This window comes from Halichoeres trimaculatus, unplaced genomic scaffold, assembly GCF_033239565.1.
Source record: "Halichoeres trimaculatus isolate MK-OKI-2021-1 unplaced genomic scaffold, fHalTri1.1 fHalTri1_scaffold_10, whole genome shotgun sequence".
NCBI classification, from domain to species: Eukaryota; Metazoa; Chordata; class Actinopteri; order Labriformes; family Labridae; genus Halichoeres; species Halichoeres trimaculatus.
Window position 1 is genome coordinate 1,505,001 of NW_027437187.1, and position 25,999 is coordinate 1,530,999.

Sequence of the window (25,999 nt, forward strand, 5' to 3'; positions counted from 1 at the left end):
ACAACTCCCAATGCAGTGGTTTTTACATGAGCTGCATGAGGGCACTTCAGGGGCTGTGCATGATTCAAAGTGTATTTTCTAAAATTAAGCAACCAAGCAAAATTCCTTTAATACCATTTATTCAGTCAATGTTTGAATTCAATAGAAGTTTAAGTTTATAAACTAATTATTATGTACAGTACACAAGGATAGTACAGCGCTGTGTTTTGCATCTTTTTTTTCCAACCAAACTTCTTTCATGACTGAAAGAAGTTTGAGAACCACTGTCCTATTGGACCAAAAAACATATAGAAACAAAGCGCTAGCTTAATGCTAATGTATATGGTAAATTGCAGATATATGCTAGTGGTTGGCATACATCTGTATGTCTTTGGTTTTAAAGCAGAATGCCAACGCTCATGTCAGAAACATATAACAGTTTGTCTCTGTCAACAACACTGAAAAGTCTAAAGGGTCTGATTTACTAAGATCCCCAATTAGGAACTCTGAATTGCATGTACAAACTGAAAAAACTGCACTTGCAGGAAAAATGACGTTTGAAGCCATGGAGGTTGGGCTGTGTTCTGTTCCAGTCCCCTTTTTCTGAAAAGTTTTCTTTTCATTAGTTATCAGAGGTTAAAAAAGGGACTGATCTCATGATTACCGACAGCTTATGCTCTTGTGTATTTTTTGGGGGACTGTATAATATGTTGGGAGGGAGAGCCAAGAAAAGATTCAACTCTCCAAAGAAAAAAAAAATGTCATCTGGCTCCACTCAGAGTCTCTACTTGGGGTGGGCGATATAGCCTCCAAATATTATCACAATATTCTAAGGAAATTTATGGTAATGATATTTATGACGATATTGGGAAAAAAAATGAACAAGTTATTATTAGTGGTTGCTGCTTCTGAATTACAGCGTTTTTTAATGCACACACAGTATGGAAGCCACTTTTCCAGTCATTAACTACTACTACACAAGCTTGAAAACATAGTAAGTAGGTCAGATCCAGAGGAAATCTGACGTTTTGGAGGAGGAAAAGTGAAAACCTTCATAACTCTATATGACAGAGCAAGCATTACGCTTTATGTGTGAATTAAGGGTAATACTGATACAGGGTTTGGACATTCGGCTAGACGATACATCTGTCGTGGAGGCAAAAAATACCACGGACGATAACGTAGCTTTCACGTCCTCCTCATGTGTCTTCATAGCCTGGTTGTATTTGACTGTGTGTTTCAGCTTTAGGTGGTGGAACATGTTTGTGGTGTTGCCACCCTTCACTGTAACAGTTCTCCTGCAGATTGTGCATTTAATGTGTTTTGCTGTGCACACATATGTCATTGCACCTCTGCACAGTAGATATTGCAAAATGGCAAATTGACATTGTCAAAACATATCGTAGATGGTATGATATGGCACACCCCTAAGCTCTACTGCATAGACTCTGGTTGCAAAATGGTGGCACCTGTGACAGGGTACTTTGGCTCCAAAACAATACAATGATTAAAGGTGAAGCCACACTGTCCACTCCATATACGGTCTCAGAGAGAGGACGAAGACTAGGGTTTATTTCCTCTCTACTGGAGGGTGTCACTGAAATTACTTTAAGAAATAACACACACACACACACACACACACACACACACACACAGACACACACACACACACACACACACACACACACACACACACACACACACACACACACACACACACACACACACACACACACACACTCACCTGTCTGTAAATGTTCTTCTGTAAGGTGTCCTCTTGGGGACAGATGTTCAGAGAGGTGGATGAAAATATCTGTGTACCAGAAAAGCAGGGGAGGAGGGCATTAAATATTTAAACCAAGAGATGCACGGACGACAAAGAGGTGTGTGTGTGTGTGTGTGTGTGTGTGTGTGTGTGTGTGTGTGTGTGTGTGTGTGTGTGTGTGTCTGTGTGTCTGTGTGTGTGTGTGTGTGTGTCTGTGTGTGTGTGTGTGTGTGTGTGTGTGTGTGTGTGTGTGTATGTGTGTGTGTATTTCTAAAACAGACAAGCTGGAGTCACAGTAACTCATCTGTCATTTCTGTAAATTATGAAGCATTTTTTGACCAAACTGCTGTTTAACATTTTGAAATATTAATTTCAGTCATTCCATATGTATTAATTTTTGTCTTTTACTTAAAACATTAACAGTCTTATCTTACAGGAGAGCATGCAGGTTATTATTAAACACTGGTATCGGACCAGGATCAGTATTGATCCATAACCAAAGCCAAGGTATGGGTATCAGTATCAGGACCATAAAAGTTGAATCGGTGCATCCATAGTTGAATCTCACTTTGAGATTAAGATCACAGTGAAGCTGGGTTTGGTGCTGAGGCAGTCTGCTCACTCTGAGAGAGGAGAGCAGAGCAGAGGAGAGGAGAGCAAAGCAGAGCAGAGCAGAGCAGTGGAGAAGAAAGCAGAGGAGAGGAGAGGAGAGGAGAGGAGAGGAGAGGAGAGGAGAGGAGAGGAGAGGAGAGGAGAGGAGAGGAGAGGAGAGGAGATGAAATGAGAGGAAAGGAGATCAGAGGAGATGAGAGGAGAGGAAGTAATAAGTGATTCTCCTCTCTTACCGTTGGTTGCATACAAAGAGAGAAGAGTGTGCTCACCTGTGTGTATAAATGATGTGGTGTTCTGGAAATAAGAAGCTCAGTCAGGGCTTTTAGCTGGACATGTTGAGAATAAACAGTCAGAGGGCTGACTCTGAGTTTAAGAATCTCTGTACTCTTTAGCAGGAGCCAGGGTTGTCTGCAGCATGTGTCCTGCAGGAGCACGAGTCTGAATAAAGTCCATGTGTTTGTGCAGTGGTTAAACTTTTTATTCTCAAGTTATAGTAATGTTCTTTGTCCATATTAAGAGAAAGGACAGTGGATAATGCAGGGAGCAGGGTAATGTCACCAAACGCAGGGTGGACTGTTTCCTTTATGAAGATTTTAGGATTAAAGTAAGATCACAGCGCATTAGTTATTGTTGCTTAACAAACTCACTAATGCAGGCACAACGATATCAGAGGGTAGGACTCAAAAAGACCTGATCATTTAGAGCTCCTGTCCTGTGCCTGGCTGAGTCAGCCAGGTCAAATAACAGCTTTTAGAAATAAGTAAACCATTTCAATTGTTAGGAATGCTGTTATTTTCATGTTATTGACTACGTTATTTTTAACACTGATCCTACTACACCAGGGGTAGGCAACCCAAGGCACGGTGCCATAGCTGGCACCTGAGGCTATTTATGTCGGCACGCAGAGAACAATTACAATGAGGCAGAGGTCAAAATAAAAAAAATAAAAAAAACTGTTGTGTTGTATTCTATTATAAACTTCACAAGAAACTGAGCTCATATAAGTGTTCACATATAAAAATGTATCAAATAGCGTTAAGTAATAAATTTGAATCATAACGGTACAAGTGTGCAAATGTGTCCTGCGAGTGCGTCACCACTAATCTCTTCAGAGGTCAGTCTGTTGGCTCACGGTCGCATCCGTTTAGTGTTATCAAGGCAAACAAACCAAGTTCCAGTCACTCTTTCCAACATAGTTGGACAAGGGAGTATGGATTTACTGCCAGAGACTGCCAGAGACTGACAGGGTCGACAGAGACTGACAGAGACTGACAGAGATTGAGCGATATGCACCCTTTGCTGTGAAATTGTGTTGTTAGGACATCAAACAGTGTTAGCCAAGTATGCAAACCAGAGTAACACATTCAAAACTTTATTTTATTTTATTTTATCATATTTATTTAGTTTTACTTTTTATTCATTTTTCCTAACCAAAATTATAATTTAATTCCCCAGTTTGCATTATACTTGATGATAACCAGAAACTTGGATATATGTCTACACATATTTGGTTTGGACTTGTTTGCACTCTTTCATTCTTTCTTTTTGTGTGGGAAGGGGCATAGACATGCATGTAAATGTAAATGAAAATTTCTTATTACGTTACTACCCCTGACTTTCTAATTTTTTATACAAAATTTGCTTTTCATTTATTTACTTTTTTTTCTTTTAAATCGCTTTCAATTTCTTTTTTTTTTAAATTTCTATCACACTGTATAACAATGATCTGAAAATAACAAGTCATACTTGTTTAACTGTTTTCCCTTTTTTCTGAAAATTGAATGTAACTTTGTCTAGCTGCAAAACATATTTTAATTTTGCATTGAACAAAAACTTAAATTAAAAAAAAAAAAAAAAAAAAAACTTTCTGTACGGTTGAAAACCAGGCAATGGAAGGAGGTTACACTATTTCTCATCGCTTAGCTTAGCATGGAAAACCATTTGAGGAGACTTTCCTATCGACTGCTGATTTTGTTGATTTTATGAAAGAACTAAGTATTGGCACTTCAGGCATGAGTGTATTTTAAAGTGGCTTGAATCAACATTTCTGCATTCAGAATCATTTTTAACCGGTTGTCTGTAACAGACCTGGATGGTGGGTACAGAGAGGCAGACCGAGCTCAGCTTCAGCTCTGCAGGGAGAAGGTGGCTCTAATGCAGCTGAGCACCAGGTGTGCAGATCCTCCCTCTGAAGACTAGAAATAGAAATAACACACACACACACACACACACACACACACACACACATAGCAAATGTGAAAGAGATGGGAATACAGATGCTCACAGTATGCTGTTCATCAGTAAGAGTCTTACATGCAGCCTCATCCTCAAACTGTTGCACTAACAGGAAGCTCTCAGACTTTGAGCTGTGGTTGAGGAGCCCAGAGGGAAGCTGTAGAGTGTCAGATTACTGCTCCTCCTGCAGCCCTCACCAAGAGCAGTTCCTGTCAGTGTGCACATTTCTCAGAGCTGCACATCAACTGAGGACAGGTAGGAACATAGATCCCAGTCAGGCTTTGATCCTGAGGTATTGGAGCTGTTATTTCAAACACGTTCTATAAACAGGTCAGTGCTATCAGCAGCTAAAATAAGAGCAGCAAGCTGTGCTGTGTACAGAAGGTGCAGAGCTGCTTAACATGGCATACGTTTCAGACAGACTGCCCTGCTCTATATGTTATTCTCTGCTGCCCACCCACCCACACCCACACACACACACACACGCACATGCTGCAGAGACCACATGCACATTTTCTCGTATACGTATTTGCAGTAGCAGCCTGCTTTGACACCTTCTTATCTGAACCCACCGTGCAGAGTGCTTAATATACTCTGACTGCATCCACACACTTTAAAACCACTGCTCTAAATGAACATAGCTGAATATCAAAACACTTTCTATGTCCTTGTTATTTAGTTAAATAAAATAAAATATTAATGCTTAAGTATTATCATTGTTTTTATCCGCAAATTCTCAAATTTATCGTTTAACAAAAATAAATCAATAATTTAAGCACATTATCATTTTTATTGACAAATTACAGTTATTTATTTTTATTCCTAAACAGAAAAATGTGGGGGTTTTTTTGTTGTTTGTTATTTTTGATAAGTTTCAGACCTCTCATAGAAGTCCAGTTTTATGGATCAAACAAACATCCCCGTCTGCTTCAGTGATGTTTTATGTCCTGGCAGTGCTCCTAAGTAGGTGGCACAGCAAGAGTTAACCCTCCCCTGCGTGGATTGATGTAATTTAAGGGTTAATACCACACCCTCCCAGCAGGCAGCCTGGTTCCCTCTGTAAGAGGAGACCGTGTAAACCTGCAGACTGCTCAGCCATATGGAGGAACACTGAGCTCCAGATGGTGGGCTCTGCAGAGTGAGGTCACTGTTACACACACACACACACACACACACACACACACACACACACACACACACACACACACACACGCTCACACACACACTCACACCAGTTAATGAGTGGTGCAGATATGGGTCAGTCAAAGACAAAGACAGTTTGTAACATGATGACCATGATAATACCAGCTTATGAATATGATCATAAACAATGATCTGTGCTTTTTTAAAATTGATTTATTAATTTATTCACACATTTTAGAGGGATAGACCATATTTGTCAATGTTTCAGCACAGCTTTTATGTTAATATGCCAGAATTAACCATAAGGCTAATTCTCACCTTTAGTCCCCGGCGGGTCAGAGCAGAGTTCAAAGAAACAGAAAAGAAAACAGTCTCCTATCTCCTCAGAGCGCAGTTAACTCTTTGAGACACAGCTCAGTATGGAGGCTCAGAAAGTAGGAAGTACTTCTGTTTCTGTGGAGGAGACAGAGGAGGCAGAGGAGGCAGAGGAGAGACAGGAGGGACAGGAAAGGAAACGGGAGAGGAGACTGCAATTTAAGGTTCTGGGATTTACCCATTGTAACCAAAGTCTGAGGTGTTCTGTTTTAAGATGTCATGTGGAAACTTGTTAGAGAACATCAGTCCCACTCCAGTGCAACTTTATACGAAAGAAACAAACTGATGGACAACAAACACTTGTAATGACAACAAGGCTCAGTGGAAACATAATGGTAAAATTTAGGCTTCGTGGAGACAGATACAGTAAAACTGAGACTCAGACAGAAAAAGTTCAACCAAGACGTGGCGCAGACGGAAACAGTGAAAATACAACAGTGACAGTTACAGGTGCTTTACAGCCAATACTGAACTCTGGTAGATAGAGGCCATCAGAGGGATGTTTGTTCTAATCCAGTATCATTAACATGGGCTTTCTTTGAAGGTAAGGATGGGTACCAAACTAGGTTATTTTATTGGTCCCAGCGGTGTAGCTACAATTAGGCAAACACAGGCAGTTGCCTGGGGCCCCAAGATTCCCAGGGGCCCCCAAAGCATCTCTTAAAAACTGATTTATGAAGTTATCTTCAATTGAAAGCATTTAAAAACACTTTTTTTCCCCCATTTTTTCTTATTTTCAACCAAGTTGGAAATAAAAACTATGTTGCTCTGAGATCTGAGATAAACATATAAGACTTTTAGGATTTTAAGGACTTTATCTAGCCCAGGAAACAGGACAATTTCTCAAAATCAAACTTTTTGAGTTGGTGATAAACATTATTGTACAAAATCTCTTTTTTGGATACACAACTCACTGGACAGGGGGTCAAATAAAAATACATTAACTTTAAAATAATAGTACCAAAAAGTATGGTAACTGTAAATATCACCTCTTTAAGAAGATTTTTTTCCAGTTTTATATTGTGCTTGATATGTACATGTTTTTTCTTTACAATTATTTTTTTCATTATTTACATATCGTAATGTTTTTCACTTCATACTTTCTTTTTTTTTCCAGTTACTCTGTAAATTCCCCACTGTGGGACAAATAAGCTGTCAATTGACCATAAAGATTTCAAATCCAGGACAAAGTGGACTAAATGATGTATTCACTTTTTTCAAAATCAAACTAAAGTACAGAACTTGAGGAAATGCATTTAGTTGCGTTAAGTTACCATGTTCAAGATTAGCTCTGTCTCATGCCTTGATTCTGGGAAAGAGACAGTGGACCCAGGGAAGGCCAGTCTAGCTCTGAGGAAGATGAGTTACAAGGACATGGAGGGCCCCATTGACTGGGTTTGCCTTGGGCCCCCAAACAACTAAATACGCCCCTGATTGGTACCAACTGAATACTGTCTGTAGTACTGAGTACTGATTCATGTCAAATCAAATGGTACCATGTTTCAGTACCTAAACGCATCCTTGTGACTGTGAGGGAGTGGAAGAGTAGGCAATTTTCCATGCTGGACATGAACACAGCGTTGCAAGTTTAGTTAATGAGAAATCAATATGTTAAATTGAAAAACTCTGAGATTTAATTATTAAACAAAGTTGTATTTTTTACCACAGACACTCCAAAGTACTGAAAATTGGTACTGTTGAGTACTGATACCTATTGCCAGATACCAGGAATTGGTACTGTATTGCTTCAAATGTAAAAGGTATCCATCCTGAATTGAAAGTGAACATAAACTGCTGTATCTCAGCCTCTTTTTACCCAGTGTGTCGTGCTGTGAACACTCAGAGAGCAACAGACTGAGACTGATCACCTTGCTTTAAAGCTCTTCTATGCTGCTGCTGCTGTTGTGCAGGGTATGCTTTGTCTGGAGGACACCTGAGTTGGACGGTGTTCTCCAGGATCAGACTGTGAAGTATTTCATGTCAGGAGTTTATAATGAGACTGTAGGCCCACACAGGATTAAAATCTCCATCAGATTTTGGCTTCAACACTGCATTAAATGACACAGTTAGTTCCTATTAGAAAGACGGAGACAGACCAGACATCTGTCTGTTACATCCAGTGTGTGTGTGTGTGTGTGTGTGTGTGTGTGTGTGTGTGTGTGTGTGTGTGTGTGTGTGTGTGTGTGTGTGTGTGTGTGTGTGTGTGTGTGTGTGTGTGTGTGTGTGTTTGTGTGTGTGTGTGTGTGTGTGTGTGTGTGTGTGTGTGTGTATGTGTGTGTGTTTTCAGAGGGGGCTTAGCAGTGTCTGTACCTTCAGGCCTCAGTCTGGTCCTTCCTGCTGAGGTTTTGTTTGTCAGGAAATACACACACAAATACATAGACAGTTACACACACACTCCTCTCTTTCTCATTGTCTCGCACCACATACACACACACACACACACACACACACACACACACACACACACACACACACACACACACACACGCACTCACACTCTCACACACACACACACACACACACGCTTAATACACAGGCAGTGAATGAGTGGACATTTAAGTTTTTAGGATGTGTGTGTTGTCTCATTAATGCTGCTCTCTCTGAGGATCGATACCACTTCTCAGAGAATGACCTAATATTCTAACACACACACAGAGAGAGAGAGAGAGAGAGAGAGAGAGAGAGAGAAAGAATGTGGTGTAAGGAATGCAGCAGGTCAGGTATTTGTCTCCAGCAGAGAGGCTGTCTGCGCTACTTTCTTTTTCTCCTCTCTCTAAATAAAGGCCTGAGATCTTAATTTGAGTGTCATTATTTATGAGTATATGTGTTTGTGTGTGTGACACCCGTTGATCCACGTGCGGAGATGTGAGGACCTGTCTGTGTTTGGTCCAGGGTGACCGTGCTGAGCTGTGCTTTGAGGTGGGATCAACTCTGTAGCTGTTTACAGGCAACATCAGGAGTCCTGCTGATAGTTTAGAGTGTTTTCAGACCTGGCATGATATTATTATTTGTATTAATCAAAAAGAATGTTAAAAGTGTTGTATAGCAGGGAAAAAGCATATCAACAAACTGGGATCTCTTACACCAAAAAAAATCAGCTACTTTTTCCAAAACTCCTGCCTTTTTTGTCCCATGAGATCAACTCTCATGTGATTGTGACATTATCACCACATAGTACGCAATGATAGAAACAAAACCTCAAAACATAATAACACTTTGGTGCAGTGGCGTGGCGTGCACAGTTTTTTAACAATTGGGCCATGTAGGGGTTGACCACCTTCCCCGCCCCCCTCTGTGCACACCACTGCCCCAGAGTCAACACTTTCTCAAAGTTTAAAAAATTAATTACTTTAAAAGAATAAATGCAGCCTAACTCTATGGCTGCAAAATACTACATAGTACACCATTAAGTAGCATTAATACTATGGTAATTATTGTTGGGATAATGAGGGGTCTCTGGAAAAATGTCCAACCTGAAAGGGGTCCATGGTATGAAAGACTTCGAGAAGCCCTGATGTAGAGCTTCATGATCACCTGCTGTTAGGACTGAACACTGCAGCTTTAAAGCAGCTTCACCTTCACACACGCACACACACACACTTTATTCAAATAGTGTGCAGAGGCTGCAGAGGGAGCTAATAGGTCAGAAGAGTCAGGTGGTTTTGTTTGGCTCAGGGTTCATAGCAACACAAGAAACAGCAGACAGGTTTGTGTGTGCTGCTCTTTATTGGACGCACACACACCCTTACACACTCACACACACCTGGCCCTGTTTTCTTGCTGTGTGAGCAGGTTCCTGGCTGTTTTCTCAGACTGTGTGAATGATGGTCAATCAGGAGGGTTCATTTATCAAAACATCTGCCTGAGTCAGTCACATGACCTGATATCAGCCAATCAGAGCAGAGCATTACACGTTTGTTTTGGTGCCAGGGACCTGGGTATGTAGATATGCACTCAGTGTACAGAGGCTACAGTCCTTGTTGCAGTGGTTGGTTCAGCTTTTTGCTTTTTGCCTCAGATGTAGCAGGCAGTTCTGTTTTTGTTTTGCTTTTAGTGTAATAACATGTTCCTAGACAGTTGCCGTAGCTGCTGTAAAACAGTTGTTTTCACTGAAATCTGGCTCGGTGTGCTGGTGAAGACAAAAGCTGGGCCACACGTGTATTGAATTGAATTTTAAAAACTTTATTTATCCAGTTAAGGCGCATAGTGCTGTCAACAAAGATAAGAACAGACAGCACAAACAGGCAGACCAAATGCACATTAAATTTCAAAATCTACTGTTCTCGATCCTAATTTCAAGAAGATAAAAAATTTAAAACAGATAATAAAATACTATAAAACTGAGATACTAAAATATTGAAATGCTAATTAAACCCTAAAAGATAAGAAATTTAAAGTCCTGAGTGCTGGAGAACAACAACCAGGTGCTAAGTAGTGTGAAGTAAAGTGCAGAAAGGAGTAAGGACAGCAGGGAGTGGGTTGTGGATGTTTTGAGTTGAGGAGCAGCCCTGGGCTCAGGGTGTATGTTTAAGTTATGTCACCACAAATAGTGCTTGCATAGGTGTGCCAGTAAAAAAATACTACTCAAATCATGTGGTCAACGCCAAGCTCTTTAAGTTCTTGTTCCCATCCCTGTTTAATGAATGGATGTGGTCTCCCTGACATCACCCGTCTGTTTCTCACTCTGAGTTTTGAATCAAATCCGCAGGCACGGCCATATTGGAAGTGGCTACAGGGCGCCCACCAGTCACGTGAGCTGAGCTGTGCCTCTGACTGGAGGAACTTTCGATCTTAATGTCTTCTAACAAAAAAAAATCTACCCCTGTACAGTGAGTGCCCATAGAGGAATAAGAGATTCAGACAGGAGATATTTTTTGTACCAGGCTGTGAATTCTAGGGATGGAACGGTTTATGAAAAAAATCCAAACCGTTTGGTTGTCCTAACTCGGTTCAGGACATGTGTGCTTTGTTCAGTTTGTGTTTTTCTTTTTCTCCATTTTACAGCTCAGGTTGAAGCGAGTATGTAGCTCCAATCATACACATGTGTAACTTGAGGTGGAGGAGTACAGCAGGACACTTTGTGTGGAGGTGTGTGTGTTGTTTACATGACGAGCAGAGAAGACAGAGTTAGAGGGTGTACCTGTGGGGATGTGTTATTCTGCTGTCTGGGAGCTCTTTACATTCAGTGTGAGCTCTGATGATGGCGGCAATAAAGTGGAGGATAAAAACGTGACAGTGTTAACAACTTTGTAGAGACTTTGTCCCTACATTTAATGAGTTTTCAGACTCCTCTGGGAGTTTTTTAAAGACGACAACTCTTGCTACTTTTCTGGGGTTTGGAGAATCTGAGGTTAAAGAGTGTTTTGATCTCAATGTTCAGTGTGTGAGTCCCTTCCCTATTCAAAAGACAGACAGACAGTCCTCGTCACTCGCAGCAGATAAAATCATGCAAGTGTGTTTCGTTATGGTCACTTCTGCCTTCCCCAGCCCAGATGAAGGAGGAGGGTTAATATTAGACATAAAAAACAAGAATGGACAGAAGAACGTTAATTTGTAGTTCTAAACATATTCATGATGTTGTGTTTAACCTGTCTCTCCCACCTTATTTCTCTCCTACAGAGCCCATGACAGTTACATGTAAATGGATTATTCTGCAAATTAGACAGCAGCTTCACTTAGTGACTTTTGAGGTTTTTTCTCACATCAACTCCAAACTTGGCTTGTGTATACGAGACACATTGAAGATCAATAGTCATACTTGAATTTTTATAACTTTGTTGGGCGTGGCCATGGCAGTGACTTCTGGGACAGACAATAAGACTTTCCTTACCAAGGAGTTGGCATGTTAAAACTAGCAATGTTTCACTCAGCTTTAATGATGTTTGAAATGGGAAACAGCCTCATTCTTTCAGCTTTTTCATGACTATACATGACATAACTGATTTAGAATAATCTGTTGGTAGTGGATTATTAGGATATATGGTAATCTAGGGTTTTACAAACAACAACAATGTACACTGAACCAAACCGAAAACCATGACCACAAAACTGTGATAAGAACAGACAAACAAAGTGATAGAAAGCGATAGGAAGTCCCTGTCCTGATGAATCACCAGCCAATCAGGAGACAGAAAAACATGCTGCTTGACTCTGTTTGTGGGATTGACTTGTGATCTTGACTTAAATTAAACAGTAAAATGCAAAAACATGCTATAAACTCGACTTTATAAGTGAGTGTAGGAGGTAAGCATGCAGAGTCAGAGATCAGTGGATTAAATCCCCGTCTCAGAGGGAAGAGTATAACCCTTTAAACCTTTCAATCTGACCCTGATCCTCCTGCCTGTGTGACACACTGCAGCAGTGTTTAAAGAAGCCTTCAGAGCCGGCTCTCCTTTTGTTCCTGATGATCGTAATCCTCAGAGAAAGAGACAAAAAGAAGCACGAGCTGCAGCTGAACAACAACACGGGATTATAGGCTCAGATTAAATCAGGCAGCGTTTAATCTGCACCAGATTCCACAGAGCCTGACCCTCCACAGCTCCGTCCAACACAACAGTTTGAAGAATCTGGGACGTCCTGTAAAGGTGATCTGTGAGCAGTCAGGAGGCTTCATGAAGCTGCAGCCTGATTCAGTTTTCAGTTTTTAGTTTTCCCAGAGTCCCGCTGGTGCCCGCACAGTAGTTCACATGATTTACAGCTCAAAGAAATCCCTCTTTTTCTCACCATGGAGTTTTAGATTATTAGACCCTTATTTCAGCCTCGGTCAGAAATGCTTTGCTGCTGCTGTCTCTCCCCGCTCCACAGACTCCCTTCCCTCTGGTGGCCAGCCTTCTAGAGGCCTGTTTGGGCGGAGCTAGGGGCAGACATTGGTGATCTCATCATTTCAGCAAGTGCTACTTTTTAAACAGGGTGTTTCAATCAGTTCGATCAGAGATTTCTACAATTTGTAGAAATGAACCATATGTAGAGGTTTAAAAATCTGCACAAGAAAAGTCTGATCACCCAGCCTCTATTAATTTATTTGCATGTTTAAAATATGAGGAAGCAGAATACCACCTCGGCCTCAGCCCACTGTGAAGCAGCCAGGATGAAGAGCAGCACCTCTAAATCTGAGGCCATGGCTCTTAGTCGGTAAAGAGTGGACTGACCACTCCAGGCCAGGGAAGGGTTTTTGCCCTAAGTGGTATCTCAGGGTCTTGTTCTTAGTGTGTGGAATAAGAAGTGAGCGACTCACAGACTGATCGGGGTGGCATTGGTAGTGATGCGAATGCTTTACCGGTCTATTATGGTGAAGAGATGGTTGAGCCAGAAGGTAAAGCTCTCAATTGATTGGTCAATCTACATTCCTCACCTATGACCACGAGCTGTGGGTAGTGACTAAAGGAACAAGATCTCCAACACAAGCGACTGAAATGAGCTTTTTCCATGGGGATAGGGTTCAGAGCTCGGACATACAGGGGAGGCACAGAGTAGAGCCGCTGCATCAAGGGAAGCCAGATGAGGTGGTTCGGACAGCTGGTGAGGATGCCTCCTGGACGCCTCCCTGGGGAGGTGTTCCGGGCATGTCCAGGTGGGAGGAGACTCCTGGGCAGACCCAGGACATGGTGCAGAGATTACATCTCTGTGCTGGCCTGGGAAGGCCTCGGTATCCCTTCAGAGGAGCTGGTGGAAGTGGCGGGGGAACAGGGCCGCTGGTCTTTGCTGATGGCACTGCTGCCCCTGTGACCCGTATTAGCGGTGAAAGATGGATGGACAGATGGATGGATGGACAGATGGATGGATGGATGGATGGATGGATGGATGGATGGATGGATGGATGGACAGATGGATGGATGGATTGATGGATGGATGGATGGATGGAGAATACTCCCTAAAGCAGAACTCTGGTACACTTACAACATCCAACCAGTGGATGGCAGTGTATGGGTGACTGAAACTGCCCAGTGATCAGTATCTGTAGGTCATCTCTCCACCTTAGTGACCACTGTGCATGAAAGGGTCAAGTCTTTTTACTGTGTGTGGAGTTAAAATGTCATCAGTTAGAATGATGGTCCAGTATGAGTAGTTGAAGTGACCTCCTGTGAAGGTTTTTTGTGTGGAAGAAGACCGAATCATTGATAAATAAGACTTTGAAAACATTCCTGCACCCGTGTCTTTCTGGTTATCTTTGAGAATATCAGTGAGGCGCTGCAGTCAGCTGACTTCATCAGATAAACAAACAAAAGAAACACAGGGGTATGTGCTCTTGGCCGGTGTGAAATGAGAAAATGATGTGAACGTCTGAATGAAAACACTGATCTGGTTCACTTGCTCGTACAGTTTGAGTGATGATATGAAACGTGAAACACAGAATAATATTTTTGGACTGAAATGTCTGAATATTCGTCCAAACACTGAGGAAGACAAATATTCAGACGGACCGTTCCACCTGATTAGATTAGAGAGTTTAGCCTGTGAGGAAGCACTCTCTCTCTCTCACACACACATAGATTCATCAGTACACTGTTTTCAATGAAGGTTGTAGCGTACTGAAAGTATTAGACTGTTAGATCCTCTTGTTTCCTGTGTTGTATTGTTCACTGTTACTGCTAATGTTACTTTAATGTTATCCTTTGATGAATTCTCAAATCAATGATTACTTTTTTTCATGATATAACTATAGAAAAACAATCACATCATTGACAAACTGTCCCACTGAGTGCTCATACTTCACGTAGTTGTAGGCCTGTCACGATAATCAATAAATCAATTAACTGAATGATAAATAAAAACGTCCTCGGTAAGTTTGCCAGCCTCGATAAACTGACATGTGCATGCATGTTTGTTTTCCTCCTCTCTTTCCACCAAAGAGGCTGAATGAGAAGATGGCTCACTACGTCTATCTTTCCTAACATCGGGGTGCATAGGTTCTATAGCGGATTTAGCGGATTTATAGCGAAGTGAGCATCTGTCAAAAATGCGATCTTTGGGGTGAAGACGGGGCTGCTCGCGCGTACACACGAAGAGAGCTGAAGCGAGCGTCCTGAGGGGTAAGGAGGAAACACACGCTAATATGAGTGATGGCACGAAAGATACGGTTCTTAAGCCGCCTGCCACAGTCCCAGTGTGGGAATATTTTGTTTTTTTATCAGAATGAACAAAGTGTGAGCTCATGAACACCAACCAGCTGATATGTCACATTTGTTTGAAAATAGTGGCGACGAAGAAGAAGAAGGGGAGGTGCAGCGGAGCCTTGTTCTTTGACAATCCGCTCTTACTGAGGCTTTTGGTCTGCAAAGTAAATAGAAATAAAAGCGCTAAATGGTGGGCGCTCAAAGACAGCTACATTACCAAAGAAATGCAGCCCTTCAATACGGTTAAAAGCCAGAAATGTTCAAAATGTTTGACAGACAGTACGGATTGACTGGGAAAAAGTACATGTTACAAACATTTCAGGAACTGTATAAACTCCCTTTTATTTAGGCTAAAGTTTTTAGAGACAGGGTCTATGTTTTATTGTTTTTGATTAGTATTAATTATTTTCATTGACATGTATTTTTTTCTAAAACAGAGTCCATTTCATTTTCTTTTTTTTTCTCTTTCTTGTTTGTTAAATTTATTGTATTTTTTGTTTAATTTATTTGATTTAAAAGATCCTGACCTTTTAATTACAGTTAAATACTCTTAAGAAATGAAAGTTTCTTGCTTTCGATACGGTGTACTCACTTTATTATCCCATTTATCAAAATTACATCAGTGAAAAAATGTAAAAAAAAATCAAAATAATATTGACAATAATATTGTTTATCGGCAATAATATTTTGGAAAGTTATCGTCTAGCAAAATTTGTTATCGTGACAGGCCTATGTGGTTGTGTTGCAGTGTGTGTGTTGTTAAAGTTGTTGTTCAGAGTTGTTTCTTCAGCCTTTTTGATTGGAAGTGCATCTCCATTGCATCTCCATCTACATCTGTTTTTTTTCTGCATCTGTATCATCTAATGTAAACTGTTTGGCTGTTGACCACAACAGTAACCAGTACAACAGCAGTACCATCGTTAAACTACAGGATACAGTTTTTACAGAGTCAAAACTGAGATTATGTCTAAGATTTCATCAGGAACCGTGACCATCCTGTGCTCGCTTGTTTTTGTGGTTGAATCATAAACTGTTTAATGAATCGTGTGGAGCAAATTGTGTGGTGTGGTCGACAAGGGCCAAACATGCTGCATGCTGCAGCAGAAACGATGTGCATAATGATACATGCATCAAATGCAGCCTGCAGCCAGAGCAGGTGACTGCATGCATATGAATCGCCCATATATTTGTCTCTTTGCGGTCACTTTTGCCAGGCCTAAGCCTGGATAAAGGAGGAGGGTTGATATTGCGACATAAAAACAACAAAGAATGGCAGAAAGAAGGTCATATATAGTTGTTCACATATTTACGTTGGTTTTAAAAGCAAGGTTCTGAGGGAAATTTTGTTACTTCTTAGTAAACACAACATTCAAAGTGGGCCTCTCCTTCTTGACTCAGTGCCAGCAGCAGCACACACCTACTGTCTCTGACCATGACTACATGAACACACTCACTAGCCCAGCAACCACCCGTAGCATCATGTTTCTATGTGGGAGAGACTGCACAGCCGTGCACCTGACTTGGCATGTTAGCACAAGCTAATCACAGGTATCTGACACATACCTGGTTAGCAGAAAGCCAACTTACATCACTCTTTGTCCCATGCTGCTCACCAAGTTCCGAAAGCGAGTGGAAGTCGAGCCAAGCTTCCCCCTCGTTTAGGAAAAAGCTTTATCTGTTGAGCGTTTTGTTTCATTTTGCTTGTCGTGTTTCCTCCGTGCCACGCCCACTGTCATAGCTGCTCTGATCAGCTTCCTCCACTCGCTAATGAACACGCTAATGAATACGCAAAGTGACTTGTGTAGTAGGTGTGCTGATTGTCTGATGTAACCATAACTCTTCCCGGCCCAGAAACATCCTGATACAACCAGAACATTAACATCCAGATGGAGGAGGGGGTTAAGGCAGACACAGACACTGACAAACACGTATAGAGCCGCAGAGGTGATTGAGCAGGATTATTCCTGTAAAAGTTATCATTTTATGTTTTAGGAAAATTTCTGCAGACTCTACCTTTGAACACTTTCTGTTTCTCCCACGACCACATAGTCTAAGCTCATGACGTGATTCCTCTGTCCTACAGCTTCAGTGACATATTTGCATAATAAGACATTTGCATGTAGTCGTTGTCAAGCATATGCCTGATTCATTGGCATTCAGTCGCCTGCTCTGGCTGCAGCAAGCAGGAGGACTTGTCCGTCTATGACTGTTTTGACTTTGTAGGAGCCCACAGCAGAGAACTCTCAGCGCAGAGAAGCAGCGGGTGCTGAAGATCAGTACTTACTAAACTCCAGAAAAGCCCTTGGATTTGGCACTAGTTGTTATTTTGAAAAAAAGTCCTAGAGAGGGCTGAAAAGTTGCTGAATTTAGCCACAGTGTTGCTAAGTTGGCACTTTCTCTGTTTGTCTCTCTTTTTCATGAGCTGTATCTTAGAGCGCCCCCCACTGGCATAGAGCACTTTGTCTAAGGCTGAACATGCAGCATTTCTCTGCTTGCTGTTGTTTTCTGGTTGTGTGTGTCTTCAACTGTTTTGTTTCGGTACTCGCTGCACCTTGGATTTCAGTGTAGCCGCTCTGTTTCCTGCAGCTTGTTTGTGTCCTTTGCTTTTTAATGTGCAGCCATTCTGAATATGATCAGTGTTGATCAATATCTATGTCATTGTAGCGTGCTTGGGCCTGGTTAGCCAGTGTAAAACAGCTGACAGGAGCCATATTGGAAGTGGGACATGCTTTGAGTCTCCACGCTAACACACATAGGGTGCCTGGCTGTCAATCAGCTGAGCTCTGCCTCTGATTGGGCTAACTCCTGCTCTTCATATCTCCCCAGAGGTTGCTGTTTGTGTTGATGTGTCATTTTGATTTTTGCAAAGCAGACAGATGAATGACCAGTGTCCTCACTCTGTGTGTATTCTTTCAGAGGATGAGCCAGTCGTTTTCGGCACCAACTCCCTGCAGAGGCGTAAGAGGCTGGGCTTAACAGGCCTGCGGCCCACAGGCTCAGGCTCCACCCACTCTAAGAACAAACCGGGCCTGCCGGTGATCGGCATGCCGCAGAACTTCAGACAAATCTCCTCCATTATTGATGTGGACATCTTACCCGAGACGCACCGGCGGGTCAGACTCCACAAACACGGCACCCACAAACCGCTGGGCTTCTACATCAGAGATGGGGTGAGCGTGAGGGTGACACCACAGGGCGTGGAGAAGGTGAGCAAAATACTTCCTGTGAGCTGACTCTGCTCTGGGTCACCTCTGAGATCAGAAGACAGATAAATGAAGACTTGTCTTTAAGATGTTGTCGCTGTTTGATATACATTTTGATACTGTTGTTCAGTGTTAAACATGGTGACAGCACTCTGCCCAATTGGAGCAGCAGTGAAAAGTCTTACAGCTGTAAAACTGAGAATACATCACAGGAATGAAAGAGAAAAATCACAGCTAGTCAGAGCATTTCCTGAAAGAGTAGGATAACCCCTCCTGAACATGTCACACTGACTGTCTCCTCTGCAGGTGCCAGGTGTCTTCATCTCTCGCCTGGTGCGCGGCGGGCTGGCAGAGAGCACAGGGCTTCTAGGAGTCAACGATGAGATCTTGGAGGTCAACGGGATCGATGTGGCAGGAAAATCTCTAGATCAGGTAAACACACAGTCTGACTCTTCTGTAACTACTCTATTGTTGATTACCTTCATTAGAAACCTCATCCATCTAAAACAGAACAGCTGGAGCATGAGAGAAGTGAATACACACCTGTTTAGGCTTTTGGCTCTCTCAAGGTGCTATTCAACACCAAGAACTTTTCTCAGGAACTAGGAATCCCTTGGCAAACTCTGTGCGTTTCCAATAGAGAGTCTACACTTTGTTCCTGAGTAATGAATCTTGCCTTGGAAAAGTTCCTGCTCTGGAGGTGGTACTTGGCTTAGTACCTCCTAAACATTGGTCTTCTTTAAGCCTGATAGTGTGAATGTGTCTCTGTCAGCTCTCGGTGTTCCAGTTTAAAGGGTGACCCTGCAAACTGGAGACCTTCATCCAGTTTACAACAGATCTTAAAACATGAAAGAAGTCATCAGGAATGCATCCTAGTTTTATTTCATGTATTTACTTGTCAAAGTGCCTTCACCAGACAAGTGTTAATGATGATCTAATGCTGTTTGAGGAGGCTGTATCCCACTGAAAGTGTCCTGGTAAAAGGCTGCTCCTTAAAATGAAACACTGGTCAATCTCTGCCAGGGCTCTTAAAAAATCTGACCTCTTGACTTAAGTCAAGCATTTCAGGCTTTTTGAAATGGCCAATGCTTATCACCTTTCCAGTGTATGTACAATCTGCAATGACCAAAACAAGCACAAACTGAATATCCTCCATGCTAACAGCCTAACTGTAGAGTCACACACAGGGTTTGACATGAACCTTTTTGCTCACCAGCCACTGTGGCTAGTGGTTTCCCAGAGTTACTAGCCACTCAGCATTTTCACTTGCCACAATTTTGTTGTTGGATCATTATGTTTAATATGATTAAAGCCAACTATGACATTCAAGGCTCACTTGAACTAGATTTAAAACGTACATAATAAAAATGACCCCTGTTCACATTTAAAACAAGACTGCATAAATGTTGAATGCCTCAGGTCATTATCAGGTATTAAGCTCTGATCAGGTTGTGTCTAAAGTTGATCTCCTGTAATTTGAAAACATGCAGTTTATTAAGACAAAGTCAGAAAAGGGGGAGTCTTTTATTGCATAGAATGAAAGTGGTAAAGGCATACAGATGAATTGTTGAAAATATAAAATCCAAACTAAAAAAAAAACTAGCAAGAGGTACTTTCTGCTTAAAAAATATTTACCACAGTCATTTTTCAGTAATAAAGTAAGAACCATGTTTTCTGGACTGTTAGTCAAAAAAATGCATCATCAAAACTCATTACATATAACTTTGATAAAGAAGTATTTTTATATTAGAAGGTTTGAATGTTTTCCTACAGCTCCTCAGATGTATGACCATACTAAAGTTTCACTTTCTCTTCTCCACCTGTGCTCCTCTGCGTCCTTCTCCCCCTGCTCTACTGTGAGCTTAAATGAGACTTCACAAATGGACCAATGAACAAACACCGTTGCTTTAGTATATCAGATGCTGTTTAAGAAATTACAATTAAACAATTCAACATGCCAAAGTGGCTAGTGGTCGTGGCACAGTAACCCACCACTGTTGAAATTCACCCTCATTTGGCAGGTTGGCAGGTCTTAATGTCAAGCTCTAGTCACATTTAATAATGTATAAATAATAATAGCACATGTGTCAATCTCAAGGCCAAATGTGGCCTGTCACGTCAATTTATGTGTCCCGCGAGGAGCTTAAAAGGTCTGATCATCTCAGAATAGATAAGTCAAGAGGTACATTGACCATAAACTATGTTTCCCATAATACCTACCGGTTACGTTCAGCGTGATGTGATGGCATCTGCCACTAGGATTGCAGCATTTTCACATCAGTGCCACTTTATGAACTAGTGGAATTAAGAAAAAAAGCAATGATCCCAAAACGTCCAGGAAGAGAAAAGTTGATGCAGATGAAGGCTGTTTCAGAAAAGATGGGAAGGCCAATATATGTTTAAGCCTCAGGGCAAAAAACAGGTAGGTCTTTTGTGTTTTGAGGCCGCAGTGGTTGTCAAAGAGTACAATCTATGTCGACATTTTGATGCCAAACACAGAACTTACTACGCCAAAGTGAGCCTTCAAGAAGAACAATAAATAGAGCAAGATTTAAAAGTTCAGGAAAGCCCCAACCAAAAACAACACAGCAGTGAAAGCTAGCTTTATTATGGCTTAAGAAATTTCCCACGCTACAAAGTCTTTTCATAGGGAGCATTTTTGAAGCAGTAGCTGTATTTATTTAACATTACATTTAGTTACATTTAGAGACATTTCACACTGTCATACAGTTACATCTGGCCCTTTGAGAGCAACCATGATGCTGATGCGGCCCTCAGTGAAATTGAGTTCGACACCCCTTATTTATGGTTTTATCTTCGTTAACTGGTCCAGTTTAAGACTTTAGGCCTTTGTGGAGAGACAGACAACATTAACTATGTAGTTCCTGGAACTGATCTTTCCTGGTACCTTTGGTTGAAAAGCACCTTAAGTTCTGAGCAGAGGGGGTTAATGTGAATGAGTCATGTGACTGCCTCTATGCTTGGTTACAGTAGCTCTTGCATCTGAGTATGTTTTTTCTTCCAGGTGACAGACATGATGGTAGCCAACAGCCACAACCTCATTGTGACAGTGAAACCAGCCAATCAGAGGAACAACGTGGTGCATCGTGGGAGTAAGACCTCAATGGGGAACTCTGGCTCTGTGGGCTCAGCTGGGTCTGCAGGATCCGCTCTGTCACATGACTCACCAAGCCCCGCCTCCCAGAGCAACCCCATCACTGCAAGGTAAGACGTACAGACAGGAAGTGGGTTATAGTTTTTGTTTCACAGTTTCAGTAGATGCTGTAATCTGTCTCTTCTTGTTACCCCAGTAACAGCATCGCCGAGGGTGACAGTGATGATGATGACGATGAAGGTGACATAATCCTGGAGAACGACTGCCTGACGCCCTTTGACCCTCAGCCACTAACCAACAGCCACAGCATCAACCTCAACAGAGACTCCTCTGTCAGCAGGTCACTCAACTTAGCTGCTGTTAGGCCCCTCCCACAGAGCGTCTCGCTGCCCAACAGTGTGGGAGCATCCCTGGTCGACAGCTCCAACCACAACGGAAACCCCGCCCCCACATCGGGGGGCAGTCAGGAGAGCATGAGAGAGGACGGCAACATCATCACGCTGTAACCACGACATTGCTGACCACGGAATGTTACAACTGCACAGAACTGTAACCATGGCAACTATACATGTCTGTTTGTTCTTCATGTAGGCGGAGCCTAAATTCCCAGCTCCTCCAGGATCCACAGTGTCTAAAACACAAACTGTACACAGGTGTGTCACACCTGTCAGAGGTGAACTGTATAGGTTTCTAACCACCATGAGAACAGATCAAAGGTGCCGTCAGGTGTTCACCAGGTGTGGGTCATCATCTGTCGTCACCTGTTCTTTGAAAAGCTGATGAAGCTGGATGTGACTGTTTGTGGTGTCGCAGCCTGACTCAGTCTGACTGGACCTGACTTGACTGTCTGTGACGTGTTATGTGTTCAGTGCAGAGTGCAGGTGCACAGGTGTGAGTGTGTGTGGGTGGGGGGAGGACAGGCTGTCAGTTTGGATCTGTATGACGCAGAGTGCAGCGGTTTGTTGCAGACACTTCAGATGGTGATGTTTATAATCAAAGAACAACCATGTGCTAAAAGCGTTTTATTGTCACACCTGTCTCACCTGTACACACACGGTTTGGTAACATCCTGTTAGAAGCAGGAACTTTGCTGAATCATCACACTGGTTAAAAAAGCACCCTCAGTCCTTCTTGCTCCACAAAACTCTCAAAACCAACAGTGCATCTTAAAACTCTTCTAACAAAGACATATCCTCTTTTGTGTTTCCTGTTGTGGTTTTAAGGGCTTCTGATGCAGTCGGCAGTCAAAGAGGGACACAGGACTCACTTTCTTCACAGTCCACAAACCGTGATCAGAGGCAGACCCCAAAATGAACCCATAGCTGCAACTCTCTGTTACTATCTCTTTATAAACTAAAAGTCTAAAGCCCTGTTTCCACTAAGCGGTTCTGTTTGGTTTGTCTCAGTACAGCATGCATTGTGTGGCGTTTTCGATTGACCTATCGCAGGACGGGTCCCCAAATTGCCAACCTTTGCCGTCCCACTTTTTGTAACCCTCTGTTGGGGTGCCAGGCATACTGATCCAACCCCAGGAGGTGGAGCTAGAAACACTGCAGTCTGTTGATTGGTGGAAAGAATGCTCACTTCCTGTGTGACAGTGGCTGCTGAATTTCTACTGGCGGCACACAGTATTCCCTGAAACAAAGCTTGATTGTTCTTTGTAACAAAGAGACACATGCCAATCACAAATAAGACGAACTGCTGGATGTCTTTCATTCTGCTCTTTGGTTACTGTGTCGCGTTTTTCTTCTTCGTTGGATTTATTAGTGGGGTACACTGTGGCCTTGTATACTCGAAGCCAGACATTTTCATACAAAACTACCACCCCTCATTTGTTTTAAAAATACTTTTGTCCACATGCAGTGATCAAATCCACAGATTAAGTGCGGCTTGCCAAACCCATATCTGGCAGCGTTTTTCAGATAAAAACCCTGTGCCAGCCAATCAGAATGAGCCCCGGTTATTCACGTTTGACATTTGAGAACTGAAATTCTGTTTACTGGTATCTACATGAAACCAGAGTTTTACAAAATCTTTACTTTGGCCAGAGTTTTCAGAAAGCATAGTACTGAGTGATGTAAAGCTGCGATTACGTGTGGATGACTGGCGTAAACGTATAAAAATAATTGGGGTTTCCCAAATACCCAGCTATGTGTGGACATAGCCTAAGTCATGCTGCTGTGTCGTCAGGCCATTGCGTAGCTGATGCAGCCATTGGTATTTGGCTTACACTCAGCCTACCAAGAAGGGCATGGTTGGCTGTGGAAACATTAACAGGATCAGGTTTTACTGATCCTGTTTGTACAAACTGTATTGATCCATACCAGACCGCTTGGTGGAACGGGGCTAAAGAGGGATACAGGACTTTCTTTCTGGACAGTCCACAAACCATGATCAGAGGCAGATCCCAAATGGATCTATGGCTGCAACTTTCTTTCCGTGTTACTATCTCTTTATAAACCAATGATCAGAACTTTTGTCCAGTGTTTGTGAGTTGGTTCTGGGACTGAATTCAGACTGATCACTCTGTGCTGTCCAGTGGTAACAGATTGATGAAGGAGTATTCCTGAACCAAAAACCAGGTCCAGCTCCTAGTGATCGCGTATTTTTTTCAGGGTTAATGATGAAAAGGTGGATGATCATGCAAATTAGAATCCTGACAAGGTGAGCAGGACCTTGCAAAGTGTCCACTGTTGTTGTCTGGATTACAGGACAGGATGTTGCTCCACATCACTTTTGCAAGAGAATTCATTAACACTGTAACATGGTTTTGACCTATCAGCATCAAGTATTTCACACAGCCTGGTTATACATGCAGACACAGAACAGGACATCCTAATGTCCTCTGTCAGAGACACAGACATCCTTGGCTCTGACGGTAAATCTCTGTAAGATGAACACACTTTATGAAACCGTCTCACACATGAAAACCCTTTCCCCTCGCCCTCAGAGTCTCCTTTCAGAATCAGAACACACCTTGTAGAAGCCTCTGCTTCATATGAACCCACACTGAGCCTGTCTGCACTCTGTGCTGCGAACACGGCGTCACAGCAGACAGACCGTCTTTGGTTTTCACAGGAATGATTCAGTCTCTGTATAATGCAGACAAACAGAGACAGACTAAAAGATTTCATGAGATTTGCAATACTTTCCTTTTTTAAACTTTGCTTTGCTAAATTTTCTTGTAATTATTGAGATTTTTAATAATCGATCATGATTAATCAGATTTTATAAATGGGTTTTTGAAATGTGCAGGACGAGAGAGATAGGGTGAAAAATGGTGGTCAGTTCTCCAATGATGTCAGAAAAACATGAAATCAACAGTGTGTGTGTGTGTGTGTGTGTGTGTGTGTGTGTGTGTGTGTGTGTGTGTGTGTGTGTGTGCGTGTGTGTGTGTGTCTCTGTGTCTGTGTGTCTGTGACATCTTGACTTCACACTGATTTCAGCTGCTCAGTTGGATGGAGGATGGTACAGGATGATTATTTCATCAGTTTTAAAATAAAACTCAAGAGTCTACAAGCACGCAGAGAAGACACAAACTGTCAGGTCTGTGAGCATTGAATTATGGGAAACAGAGGCTCATGGACTGTTTTACTTTTTCTGGGTTACATAATCCTGTGTGTGTGTGTGTGTGTGTGTGTGTGTGTGTGTGTGTGTGTGTGTGTGTGTGTGTGTGTGTGTGTGTGTGTGTGTGTGTGTGTGTAAATGTGTGTGTGAGAGAGCTCTGGGGGTACTGCCTTACAGTCAGGTTGTTTACGTTCCTCTCTCTGTGTCATTTTCTCTCTGAGTGTCAAACTGGATCGATGTCACACTGTTGTTTACAAACATGATCAGCTGATTGGTGAACAACATAAAGATGTCTTCACTAACGGTCTCTATAAACACGGATGATTCCAGCCTTATGTTATAGCTGAACATTTATCAGAAATAAAGAACTGTTCTATAAATCTTTAGCTCTTCAGTCTGTGTATGTGTTGAACCGTCCCAAAGTGTTACACTCCTGACAACAGCAGGGGGAGCTGTGTCATTAGTGAGCTCCTGTCCAGGTCAATTCTCAGAACTGATTGTTTTGAGCTAATCCAGCTACAGTTTGTGAAAGAAGCCCCTGACCCCAGCCTCAGTGTGATGGAAATACCCCTGATGTGAAGGAAGGGGTTAAAGAGGTAGTCTGTAGTTATTTTCAAGCTGCGACCTGTTACCTACAGCAGAAGATCAGGTCCAAAAGTCAGCCAGTCCTGTCAGCCAGATTATCCAAGTGTGAGTTATGGTATACTGTGCAACTGCTTCATGTCCTGATCCAGGAAGAATGCTGAAGAGGTTGATGATAGGCTTCCTCTTTGCATGCAGACAAGGGACTAAACTACCCTGACTTTAGCATTTTTAACTCAGATGATCGTGCAGCCCCGTGGTGTTTTCCCAGGACTATTTAAAAAGCCCATGGTGCCTTTGACTGACCAGG

The 25,999-nt window shown here is 42.2% G+C and overlaps 1 protein-coding gene across 1 annotated transcript in view; it reads left to right on the forward strand.

Annotated features, from left to right (window-relative positions):
- Nucleotides 1-25,469, forward strand: part of pard6a (par-6 family cell polarity regulator alpha) — a 47,045-nt gene extending 21,576 nt beyond the window's left edge. The window contains exons 3-6 of the mRNA XM_074678191.1: nucleotides 18,139-18,428; nucleotides 18,732-18,857; nucleotides 21,451-21,650; nucleotides 21,737-25,469. Of these exons, the coding sequence (XP_074534292.1) occupies nucleotides 18,139-18,428; nucleotides 18,732-18,857; nucleotides 21,451-21,650; nucleotides 21,737-22,046 (926 nt within the window). The 3' untranslated portion in view covers nucleotides 22,047-25,469. The remainder of the gene's footprint in view (nucleotides 1-18,138; nucleotides 18,429-18,731; nucleotides 18,858-21,450; nucleotides 21,651-21,736) is intronic.
- Nucleotides 25,470-25,999: the final 530 nt, after the last annotated feature.